A 12,195-nucleotide genomic window follows, 5' to 3' on the forward strand; every position below is an offset into this window, starting at 1 on the left:
GGCTCCTCTCTGATGCCCTTTCTCCTCTTGGGACCAGGCAAGAGGTGGGTTAAGGGTGAGGCAGTTCTCAAACACCGAGGGGGCACCGGAATCATTCCAGATCCAGGATCCACCCCAGCCTTGGAGGCAAGAGGTATAGGTATACTCGGTGCCGAGCTAGGACGTGGTATTCGCGCCCGCTCTGCCCCTCCCCTGCCGGGCTCTGACCATGGAGGAGATTGAAGCTCATGGGACTCTGGAGCATCTCCAGTCCTTGAAGTGAACTTGTCCATTCATGTTTCCTAAGCCAGGCTCTGAATCTCTCCTTCCTGTTCTTACAAATTCCCCCTGACTCCCTGTGGCCCGGAGGAAACAGGCAAACTCCTGAGGCTGTCATTGGAAGCCCTGGACACTCTGGCCCCACCCTGTCACCCACTACTGTGCATATGTACCACACCTCGGCCACACTGGACACCTCTCCTTCCCCAACCAGGACACGGCTCCGTTCTGGCCACTTCTTCTTTATGAAATCTCGTTTCCCAGCTTCTCCTTTGGGAACACTCCCATGTAACCTTCAAGGCCCAGTTCAGAAGTCACCTCCTCTGTGGAGACTTCCAGGATGGCACCCTTCCCTGCCCCCAGAGCAATGACAGCCGCAGTGACAGCAGATCTGCGTCTCCAGAGCTCCCTCCCCACAGCCAGCACGGCATGAATCATGCAGCCTTGTAATTCACATGTGTACGGTCCTCCCACCAGACCCTGAACTTGGTCAGAGCAGCATATGTGGTTGATTCATCCCAGTGGCCCCCGTGCTGGGCACGGAGCCTGGCATGGTGTGGCAGGGGTGCAAGCTATTTGAGGAAGCAACTGGAGGTTTGGCGCCTGCTTGGCTCCCCAGCTCAAGTAGGGCCTTGTGGGAGACCTCAGTTTCCTCCTCTCTAAGGGACAGAGGGCTTAGAGCAGAGACTGAGGGTTTTCAGGCCTGACACACCGAGCGTCTAAGAATCTCTGTTCTAATAAATAGACCTGGGCTGTGTGAGGTACCCTTTTGGGAAGATGTGAACAATGGCTGCCCAGAGTCCCCCAAAGGCTTAAATTTGGGTGGACCTCCTGGGTGGTCTATCTCGGACATCCTTCTCAAAATGGGGGCCTCTCTTGGGCAGGTGGGTTTCAGCACCAACGTGCTTTGTGACGATGCCTCTCAAGACAGTGACAGCCTGGGTGGGTCACATCAGCAGAGTCCCCACTGGAGGCTGTCTATCTCAGAGGAGCCCCTCCCGGGCCATCCACTAAGGACAGGTCCCTCCTGGATTCCCCGGGCCGGGCTGGGTGGGCTGCGCCTCTCTCACCCGCAGCTGGTCCTCAGGCAGGTCACTACCATTGTTGATGCCGCGGTTCATGGACACAAAGCGCTCAAAAGGCGGCCTGTCCCGGACGTTGGGGTTGTGGAGGCTGGTGTTGAGCATGATGATGGAGAAGGACAGCACATAGCAGGTGTCTGCGGAGGGGACAGTGGTCACAGTTCTGGCCCTGGCCACTCTCCCTGCCTCTGCCCCAGCCCCTTCTAGGGCCCAGAATCTGCCATGGCAAGTCCCCGAAGGTCCACCTTGTCCCCCTGACTTAGGCTTTGAGGCCCAGCCTCCCCTCCCCTCCCACTCTTGCTGGTCCCCACCCCCTCTTAAACTATCCTCAGCCTCTCTTTCTGAGTCCCTTCCCACCTCCACACTCTGGCTCCTGCTGGACCCCCTGCCAGGCCTGCCCTTCCTTCCCTCCTCTCCACTTCAATCCTCCTTCTCGTTCAGCTCGGGGCTTCCTCCCCGCAGAGCCCTTCCAGCCCCCTTCCCACTCTATTCTCTGCCTCTCGTAACCCAGAGAACACTCATTGTTAGCAGCGCTGTTCAGGGCTGAGCCACTGCTGCTCTGTAATCTTGCTGGCTGGCGTTCCTCCTGAGCCCTAGTGCCTCTCCCATTATTCAGACTTTCAAGTGCACAGGAGGGAGGGCTGGGCTGATGGCTGGGGAGGGAGGTGATTGCTACTCTGGCGGGGCCTTTTGTCGAGTATTTGGGCCCTGGATCCAGAGCCAGGGAAGTTCAGCTGCGTCTCCAACTCTCTGGTTGATCTTGGGAAGTACTTGACCTGCCTGACCTTCAGCTTCCCCATCCTTGACATTCAGAGGTTAATCTTTGAAGTAACTGCCTGTTCTGGAACATCAATGATTCTATCTCTGATGGCAGTGGCACCGAGCATTGTTGGTGCTTGCCCTGTGCTAAGCTCTCACATCCCCACGCCCAACCTATGAGGCAAGTCCTGTTGTCACTTGCACTCTACAGATGAGGAAACCGAGGTACAGGAGGTTAAGCTATATGCCCAACAAAATTAAGAAGTAATTGGACCGTGATTCAAATCTGGTGCTTTAAGATACCTTCTTTCCTACCCACAACTATTTATTGAGTACATACTCTGTGCTGTGGGCCTGGGAGTCATTGATGATGAGTCTGATAGGGTCCCTGCCCTTGCAGGATGTTTAGACTTGTGACAGATAATAAACAAGCAAACACTAAATTAAGATCTAACCACAAAGTAGAGCAAATGTGCTGGAGGGTTTGTCCATGGACACAGCCAGGAGGCGGCGTGCTCGCAGACAAGTCATTTCATCTCTCTGAAGCTATATTCCATATGTCACGGAGGGATGAGAAGACTACTGACCTCAAACGGTGGATGTATGGATTGAGTGACTTTGGCCGGGTGTGGTGGCTCACGCCTGTAATGCCAACACTTTGGGAGGCCCGGGTGGGCGGATCACCTGAGGTCAGGAGTTCGAGACCAGCCTGTCCAACATGGTGAAACCCCATCTCTACTAAAAATACAAAAAATTAGCCAGGCATGGTGGTGGGCAGCTGTAATCCCAGCTACTTGGGAGGCTGAGGCAGGAGAATTGCATGAACCTGGGAGGTGCAGGTTGCAGTGAGCTGAGATCATGCCATTGCACTCCAGCCTGGGTAAAAGAGAGAGATTCTGTCTCTCAAAATAAAATAAAATTAAATAAATAAAAAATAAAAAAATGATTGAGTGATTTTGCCTGTGTAAAGCACTCAGTGCATAGGGATTACTCAATACACAGGGTTGGTTATTGTTGTTATGATAACTAGATCCAGAGAAGAGGCCAGGACAAGTTGGCCTTGATGGTCCCTCGCCCACCCTGTCCTCTGGATGTCTTCACATGGGCATTGGGTCAGCCCTGGGAGAGATGGCTATGGAGGACTGACCTTTGTGGATCTCCTTCTATGCCCCTTTTTGCCCCTACACCCTGCCCAGGCCGTTTCATGCTTCTGGGCCTTTGTTCCTACTGAAACTCCTGCCAAAAAGGCCCTTTCTCCCCTTAACCTCCTGGAAAACTCCTATTCATCCTTCAAAACCCCATTCAGACCTCACTGTCTCTGAGAAGCCATCTTGGACATGCTGATTCCCCTACTCCTGCCCTCAGACAGGGGTGCTGCTGCCTTAGCCTTAGCATCCTGTGCTATCATCTCCTGCCTCCTCTCCTAAGAACTGTGTCTCAAGGCAGCTCTGTCAAACAAGCACCCAGCAGCAATGAAGTTGGTGCTCAGTGAGGGATCATGAAAGGGTCTGGGCTGCCAGGATCTGGGTACCTGGGGGAAGCTTGAGGGGGTCTGTGAAATCTATGCCTGGCAATGATGAAGGGGTCCCAGAGCCCTGGGTCCCACTCCCCTCCTGGCACCTGTGGACTGGAAGACGCCGGGGTTGCAGAGGCAGTATCGAGTGGCAAAGGCCTCCATCATCCGGTCTATCTTCTGGGCCTCGCCCGGCAGCCGGAAGCTCCATAGGAACTGCCTGGGGGAGAAACGGGGCCATGGGCAGTGGAGTGGGTGGGGGGCTCTCAGGGGACCCAGACAAGCTGCCCTGTTTCTCTCAGGTTTAGTCTCTGTATCCTGTAAATGGGGGAATCTGCAACTGTCATCTGGGCTCACAGGGAAGTGGGATTGGCACCAGGGAGTCCCAAGCATGCGGGCGGTAGCCAAGAAATGCCTTTTCTTGCAGAATACGGAACTAAGCACACGCCCCGCTCTGCACATCTGAATCCCAGCACTGACGGCAGCCCAGTCTGCCTCAGCTGGAAAGGCGGCCTTTGCGTGGCCTGGGGTCTGTGGTTCCCCACACCTGGCCTTTGGGCTCTGAGATCTGGCTGTGGGACACAGTTGAGGAGGGGTGAGGCTGGGGTTTCCCCTTGCTAGCGCTCCCTTTCTTGGAGCCTCGACTTCCCTCTAGCTCTGGAAGTTTGTGGTTTCCACAGCTTCAAGCTAAGTTCTCTGAGGGTGGGAACTGGGCCTGTATCTCTCACTTTCCTGGTGGGCTTCACACAGTCCTGGGCCCCTAGCAACGGCTCAGTAAATAAGTGAATGAATGAATGAATATGTGAATGAATGAATGAATGAAAGAATGAATATGGGAGACTCCCAAGTCACCCACCCCTCTCCCTTAAAGAGCTGGGAGTTAGAGAACACTGGATGGTGGTGGCTTCTTCCTTCTCTGTATTGTAAACTCCTACTCACCCTCCAAAGCCCAGATCAGATGCCCCTTCTCGGAATCTGAGTTTTTGAGCAGCATCAAGACTTACTAAGCGCTTACTGTGGACCAATTCTAAACCCTTGCTCATTTAGTCTTCACAACCCTATGAAGTTGGTACTATTATTATCCCCATTCTACGGATGAGGAAACTGAGGCACAGGGAGGTTTACTTTTTTTTTTTGTGAGACAGAGCCTCACTCTGTTGCCCAGGCTGGAGTGCAGTGGCATTATCTCGGCTCACTGCAACCTCCACCACCAGGGTTCAGGTGATTCTCCTGCCTCAGCCTCCCGAGTAGCTGGGATTACAGGCATCTCAGCCTCCCGAGCAGCTGGGATTACAGGTGCCTGCCACCATGCCTGGCTAATTTTTGTATTTTGTGCGTGTGTATGGCTTGCTCAGCATCACATGGGGGTGAGCAGCAGAGCTGGCATTTAAATTGTATAGTCTAGCTCAAGAGTTTGTGCTTCAAACTGATAATTGTACTGCCTCTGTAGTTGTAAAAATGAGTACCAACAACGGTGCCCTAATTAGAAGCTAATAAGTAATAATAAATGGAATACCTACCAAGCAGTCTTATAAAATAAGTAAAACATGCACTAATCCAAAAAGTAGGAGAATGACCATAATAAAGTAATAATGATTAGAATGATTAAATACGGGCGTGATAGAATTCTAACGTAGCAAGAAGGTAGTATTTGCAAGGAACGAGGCCCTTTCCCAGGCGGTCCACCTCAGCTCTGTGAGGCAGTACTATCATGAGGTCATTCTTCTTCCTCGCCTCCTCTTCTTTGCTCCCAACCCTTTGTGCTGTTAGCTGTGTGGATCGAGACATCCCCAGCCACTGGGGCTGTGCCACTCTTGAGGGCCAGGACCCTGCTCCAGGACTACTCACCTGAGGGCCTGGACGAGGTTGAGGTTGGCGAATTCATGGCAGTCCACGAAGGCCTGGAGGACCTGCAGGTTGACGGGGTCCCTGGGGAGGGGGTGGAAGGGAGGGTGAGACACACTCGGATACTGGCTGGCCCCCGCCTCCTGGAGGGGTTTGAAGTGGGGGAGGGAGAGGAGAGAGACATCTGTCCTTCTGGGGTCCAGCTGCCATCCATCTGGTGTGTTCACATCTGTCCCACCCATATCACACCCCGAGGGCACACCCTTGTCCTCCCACGCAGAAACACACACCTTCACTGTTCACCAGCGCTGGTCTGGCCCGGGAGGGGAGCCCTGGCTTTGCAGCGGCCTGCCCTCAGTCCAGGCCTTCCTCATTTCCTATAACTTCCCACCTGGCGACCTCGTGGAAGCCACTTGACCTTCCCAGTCCCAGCTTCCTCATCTGTACAAGGGAGAGAAGCTTACCTCCCCCATCTCCTCCCTCTCCCCAGCTCCTGAAGCAGGAAATTGCCCTTCTCCCCATCTGCATGCCCTGCTCACCCCAGGAGGGAGGGGTGTCCTTGGGAGCTGGGGAGAGGGCTGTTGACTCCCTGGTCCAGCTTCACCCCTATCCCCTTGCCCGCCCCTCAGACCAGTCCTTTGCCCAGAGCCCTCTCACAGATCCTCACCTCCTCATCCACTATATCCTCCCTCTCTCCTCCCATCCAGCCTAGATTCTTGAGCCTGCTTCTGACCCCAGGGCCTTTGCCCTTGCTGCTCCTGGACTGCTCCTCCCTCAGATGTCTGTACTGATTTGGTCAAATGTCACTTTCTCCATGAGACGCTTCCTGCCCACACTATTCTAAATCATGGCCCCCAACGTGTGGTCCCCAGAGTGTCTTCCTTCCTTCCTTCCCTCCCTCCCTCCCTCCCTCCCTCTCTCTCTCTCTCTCTCTCTCTCTCTCTCTCTTTTTCTTTTCCGAGATGGAGTCTCAGTCTCCATCTGTTGCCCAGGCTGGAGTGCAATGGCACGATCTTAGTTCACTGCAACCTCCGACTCCCAGGTTCAAGCGATTCCCCTACTTCAGCCTCCCGAGTAAATGAGACTACAGGCATGCGCCACCACATCTGGCTAATTTTTGTATTCTTAGTAGAGTCGGGGGTTTCACCATGTTGGCCAGGCTGGTCTCGAACTCCTGACCTCGTGATCCACCCGCCTCGGCCTCCCAAAGTGCTGGGATGACAGGTGTGAGCCACCATGCCTGGCCGGTCCCTGGCATTTCTGACTTCCTTTCCCTGCTTGATTTGTATTCCACAGAGCTTATCATTCTCTAACATATTTTGCATCTATTGAGACCTGTCTCTCCCATTAGTGTGGACCTCTGAGGACGAGAGTTTTGTCTGTCTTATTCACTGGTGTACACCCAGGGCTTAGGATGGTGCCTGGAACACAGTAGACCCTAAGCAACATTTATTTGTTGAATAAATTACTAAATGAATGAAGGCAGTCAGGCTTTGACTCAGAATCTGTAGGGGATGATCCCTGAGCCCCTCAAGCCCTAGGAGTAATGACTTTCCTAACATAATTCATCCTCTCACCTGCACATCCACACACCTGTACACACCTGCACACCTTCATTTCCTGCCTCCCTAAGGCTCCACTCCTTCTTACCTCTCCCCCAAGTAGGTACCAATGGCTGTCTTGTTGAGGCCCTCGCCTTTATACAGGAACCGTGCGATGTCCTGGATGTCGGGGGTCAGCAGCTTGTGCTCAATGAAATACTGGATACCCTGGAGGGGGTACAGAGAAGTTGCTGCACGGAAGCAGGCCTGGGAGGGGGAAGGGAGGAAGGAGCTCCCGTGGCCAGAGCCCTGGAGCCTGGCATTCTGGTGTTGGCACAGTCTGTTCTGGGAAGTTGTGATCTCCTCCTTCACAGGAGCTGCCTTTGTGAGGTGGTGAGTTCCCCATCACGGGAGGCATGCAAAGAAAGTCACCCTTCCTGCCATGAACCAGGTTCATGCCAGGTACTCCCCAGGGTCCCCTTCAGTCTGACATTCTTTGATTATATGCTTCAGTGATTCTAGGAATTTGTAATCCTGAGATTCAATGATTCAGCCATTTCTTTTGTTCCCCTAAAACTCGTATTATTTAAAAATAGCATTTCATTCTTCCACACAAGTAATCTATGTCTATTGTATAAAAGTTAGAAAAAACCAGCTCAATCCAAAGGGGAGGAAATTGCCCGGGTCTTACCGCTCGGAGGCAGACAGCTTCCATTGTGGTGACCTTCCTCCCCTTTCTGTATGAAAATGGGCTCAGACCATGCCTGTTGCATTTAAATCTGCTTTTCGGATTTGACAATATCACAAACATGTCTCCTCACCACCGAGGCACTCAGAGTTTGTCATCCTAGTTTTAGGAGTTGGAGGTTAGGGTCTCTGGCTCTCCATGAAGATTCCTCTGTGTTCCACTGCTGGAAGGTGGGCACGGGCCACGAGGGCCGAGTGACAGGCAGAGGATGCAGAGGACACCCTGGGTGCTGGGTGGGGTGAGAGTGTGAGCCTGCGGGGGTCTCTGTGGGTGGGAGCAGGAGTCCAAAGGTCTGTGGCCATGAGAGGTGAATGGTTATAACACTTTGGGCCTGTGATACGGACAGGGAGCCTTCTAAGCCAGAGCGAGAAATTTCCAGGGACCTCAGCTTGGCGCCGTCTGCTGGCTGCCCTGACCCCACCTCGGTGTATCTGCCTGTGGTTTCCTTCTGTCTCCGTCCTTTCAGAAAAGGAAGCCCAGCTGCCACCTGGCGGGGTGAGGGGTGGGGCTGGGGTTGCTCTGAGACCAGGGGCTTGGGAGTGGTGTGGGGGAGTGAGGTAACCCAGCCCTGAGCTGCTGCTCCTGCTAGCAGAGGGGTGGGTGGTGGGACCGCAGGACTGGCCTTCCCTGAGCCCAGGGCTGGACGTTGCTTCTAGAGCCTGAGCCCCAGATCCAAGGGCTCCGCTGTCCCAAGTCACATTCATGGAGAAGGAAATGGAGGCCCGGAGTGAGGAAGGGACTAGGCCAAGTGCACAGACATCATGGCCTTCTCCATGCTCCTGGCTCCTCCTGCTCCGGGGCGCTTATGCCTCAGAGTAGACAGGGCCCCCAGCCACAGCTGGCCATGGGGCACTGGACAAGATGCTCAGCTCTGCTGGGCCCAGCTTCCTCTGCTGGAAAGGGGTCTTGTCAGCTGAGGGGAGGGAGAGGACACCGGCCAGGTGCTCCCATGCAGTCCCCATACCCTGTGGCCCGGGCCCTCCACAGCCACCTACCTTTGCAGGGTCCATGTTGAACTTCTTGCGTCCAGTGCACAGCTCCTTCTCCTTCTGGGCCATCCGACTGTGGACATGAGGACGTCAGCTTAGGCTGCACCAGGACCCTGAATTACCCTCTCCACTCCCCAAGGACCCTTGCCTCAGCAGGAGCCTATACCCTCTAGGGACCTCCACGTGGGGCCCCCAGGTCCTGCCTGGGGACCATCTAGGGGGGAGAGAGAAGTGCAAGGCCTGGCTCCTCCCAGAACTCTGCAGCTGACTCCTCTGATGAGCCCAGCATGGGCATTTAGCAGCTCTCAGGACCCCGGAGCTGCCGCGGAGGAGGGGCCCTGTGCAAGAAACCCGGGGGGAGGAGGCAAGGGCTGAGCGCGCACGTGCCAGAGCCAGGCTCCTGGATGCGAATCTGAGATGGGCTGCTTTGGGCAAGTCACTTCCTCTCTCTGGGCCTCAGTTTCCTCATCTATAAAATGGAGGTGACACCACCTGCCTCCCAGCATTGTTGAGAGGTTAAAGCACCTAAAACAGTGAGGTGTAGTTGTATTTATTTGTTATTGTTGTGGCTGGAACAGGGGAGCTGGAGAAACGGCCACTTATGTGTGTGTGTGCATGCATGTGTGTGTGTGTCTGTGTGCATGTGTTGGTGGGGGAGGGGAGGAGGCTGGATAGGTGGAGACCTAAGGGGTGGCAGGCGCAGGAGGGGAAATTCCTAGGCCCTGGGACCCTAGGAGACCATGTAGCAACCAACCTTGTTGCACAAATGGGGAAACTGAGACCCAGAGAGGGACAGGATCTGTCCCAGGTCACAAAACAGTGAGAATTTTCCATAGAGGCGGTGGGAGTGGCCGGCTCCGGGTTAGTGGTGAGAGGGGTGGAGTGGGGCCAGGCTCCTGTCCTCGTGGGGCCCTGGGCTTCCTTGTCCTTGCCCTTGGGGCTGAGCTTCCCTTCTCCTCGCCCATCCCAGGATGGATGTGGCCAGTGATCATCCAGGGCTGGACCACAGTGGGTCAGGAGAGACTTTGGGTTGGGGGAGGGGAGGACGCAGTGTCTCTCAAGAGAGGGTCAGCCTGGAAGCAGGGACCAGGCCTGGGATGGGGCCTGGGTCACCGTGTTCTGGTCTCGTTGCTGCCTCCTTCTCCCGGGCCAATCCCTGATTTCACCAGGCCCAGAGGTCGGGAGTGGCCCCTGCTCATTCAAGGTGTATGACATCCTTGGGAAGCAACCCTGGCAGTTTCTGGGGGTCCCCACCCAGGCCCCTCACCTCTCCTCCGCGCTCTCGAAGCAGTCGATTTGGGCAAACACATCTGCGATCTCATCCTTCAGCTTCTGTGGGGTGGCAGGGGCAGGACAGGGAGAGTCAGGGGTGGAGGCCAGAATCCCGGGGGTTTAAGACCCCAGTGACCTCTCCTGCCCCTGGGCGTGACTCTCAAACCTGGCCCCTCTCCCTGACCTCTGTCCTGAGTCCCCAGTCTGAGTGGCCCTCCATGGACAGGTCCCCTCCCTCGATGTCTCATAATTTCAAAGTCCCATGCTAAACTATCACCTCTGTCTGCACCCATGCCTCCCCTTGCCTTGGGGAGGGGGAACCCCCAAGCCCCCACCCCTTGCCCATCCTATTTCCAACCTTCCCATCTCTCCCCTCTGCAGCCATGAAGTCTGCTCTCCAGCTGAGCCTACCCGACAAGCCAGCCTTCCCGCTGCCCACCTCCCCCCTGCCCACCTCCACCCTGCCCGCCTCCACCCTGCCTGCCTCCACCCTGCCTGCCTCCCCCGGCTGGTGTCTTTCTGGAGCCCTGCATGGAGCCGGCCCTTCCCCTGCTCAAATCCCTCCCATGGCTCCCTACTGCTTCTTCAGCTTCTGCCCCAGCTTCTCTCTGGCTTTCCTCCATTTACTCTGTTGCTCACGAAGTGCCTGCTACGTGCCTGCCAGGTACTATGGGGACACCACGCACAGGCAGCATAGGCCCTTTCTCCAGGGACTTTGCAATTCCCCTGGACTTTGCAGAAGAGGACACTGAGGCATAGAGAGATGACACGACATGCCCACCGTCTGACTCCAAACCTGTGCTTCTCCCAGCTCGACCCCAAGCTCATTTCATCTTGACCCTGCAGGAGGCACCCAGTGGCAGAGGGGACCCCCTAACACCTCCCCCTGTCAACCACCAGCACCCCCTGCAGGAGAGCAGCATGAGCCCCAGGCAGGCACTCCCAAGAGGCACCCAGCCCCTTTCTCCCCAGGATCTGTGGGGTGCTGGTGAGTGGCTGGTTCCAGGGGCTTGTCCTGAGACTCAAGGCCAGCATGGGACTTGGGAGCCTGTGTCTGAGCCCTGTCAACTCCTGTTCATGCCATCTTGGCAGAGCCACTGAATGGTTGCCCCACAAATACAATGGGGATTTACTTGCAAGTATTAACTGAGCACCTATTAATGCTGCGTCCTGCAGGCGGGGGATGCAGTGGTGGGCAAGACAGACCTGGGCTGTATGTTCATGGAGGGCATAGTCTGGTGGGGTTGGGATCATGGGTGGTCGTAGGGCAATGACCATGCAGAGCACCATCAGAGCAAGGTAGAGAAAGCCTGGCACATAGTAGGTGCTCAATAAAACACCAGCTGAGTGAATAATTTTGTGCCTTCATTCCTCACTGAAATCCTAAGTTTATGTGCATGGGAGTGGGGGTGGGTACAGCCGCTGCAGCCCAGGCAGATGAGACTGCGAGTGCAAAGGCCCAGGGGCAGGACTGAGCAAGGCACGTTCCAGGAACAGAACCCAGCCTGTCTCAGAATCTGCCAACCCAGATGAGCTGACGTCTGAGTCTGATTGGTGAAGTGGTAAGTGCAGGGCACATACTGGCAGTTATCATGACCAGGTGGTCTACACTCTGCAGGGGTGAGACCTGGCTAAAGCTTCACCACTGGGGTCAGAGCCTGTCCTGTGACGAAGCGAGTAAAGGCCGGGATGGGGCTGGGCACACAGTGGGTGCCTAATTGGATCGCTGCCTCCCTCCCCGGCTCTCCCGGTCCTCCCTGGGTCTCAGGGTGTCTGTCTGCAGTCTTGCTGTTCTCCATGCTCCTGGCGCTGGGAGCAAGGCTGATATGGGCCAGAGTTGGCCACACTGTCTGACCAGCAGGAGCTGGTGGGGTGTGTGCAAGCGTGCAGAAGTGTCTGCTTATGGGCGCATGCAGCGTGGCGTGTGTGGGCATGGACACGTGTGCAAGCGTGTGTGGACACGGGTGTGTGCTCACCTGGATGTCCTCCAGGAGCTGCTTCCGGTGCCACTTGATCCTCTGCAACTCTTCTGTCTCCCCGCTGCTCAGCTCCGCCGGCTCTACAGAGAGACAACCGGCCTTCTCCATCACTCGGCTCCAGCCACACCCACTTGCCCTCACTTCTGCAGGGCCTCCTTCCCTCCAGAAACCCAGGGTTTGCCCTCTTCACAGAGGCCCATCTCCTCCAG

General features: G+C 55.6%; 1 protein-coding gene across 1 annotated transcript in view; it reads right to left on the reverse strand.

Moving 5' to 3' along the window:
* Nucleotides 1–12,195, reverse strand: part of CYTH4 (cytohesin 4) — a 32,476-nt gene that overhangs the window by 10,527 nt on the left and 9,754 nt on the right. The window contains exons 2-8 of the mRNA XM_007975697.3: nucleotides 11,984–12,066; nucleotides 10,003–10,067; nucleotides 8,742–8,808; nucleotides 7,108–7,226; nucleotides 5,461–5,541; nucleotides 3,720–3,832; nucleotides 1,329–1,477 (exon numbers count right to left, since the gene is read on the reverse strand). Coding sequence (XP_007973888.1) covers nucleotides 1,329–1,477; nucleotides 3,720–3,832; nucleotides 5,461–5,541; nucleotides 7,108–7,226; nucleotides 8,742–8,808; nucleotides 10,003–10,067; nucleotides 11,984–12,066 — 677 coding nt within the window. The remainder of the gene's footprint in view (nucleotides 1–1,328; nucleotides 1,478–3,719; nucleotides 3,833–5,460; nucleotides 5,542–7,107; nucleotides 7,227–8,741; nucleotides 8,809–10,002; nucleotides 10,068–11,983; nucleotides 12,067–12,195) is intronic.

Source organism: Chlorocebus sabaeus, chromosome 19 (assembly GCF_047675955.1).
Source record: "Chlorocebus sabaeus isolate Y175 chromosome 19, mChlSab1.0.hap1, whole genome shotgun sequence".
Taxonomy (NCBI): Eukaryota; Metazoa; Chordata; class Mammalia; order Primates; family Cercopithecidae; genus Chlorocebus; species Chlorocebus sabaeus.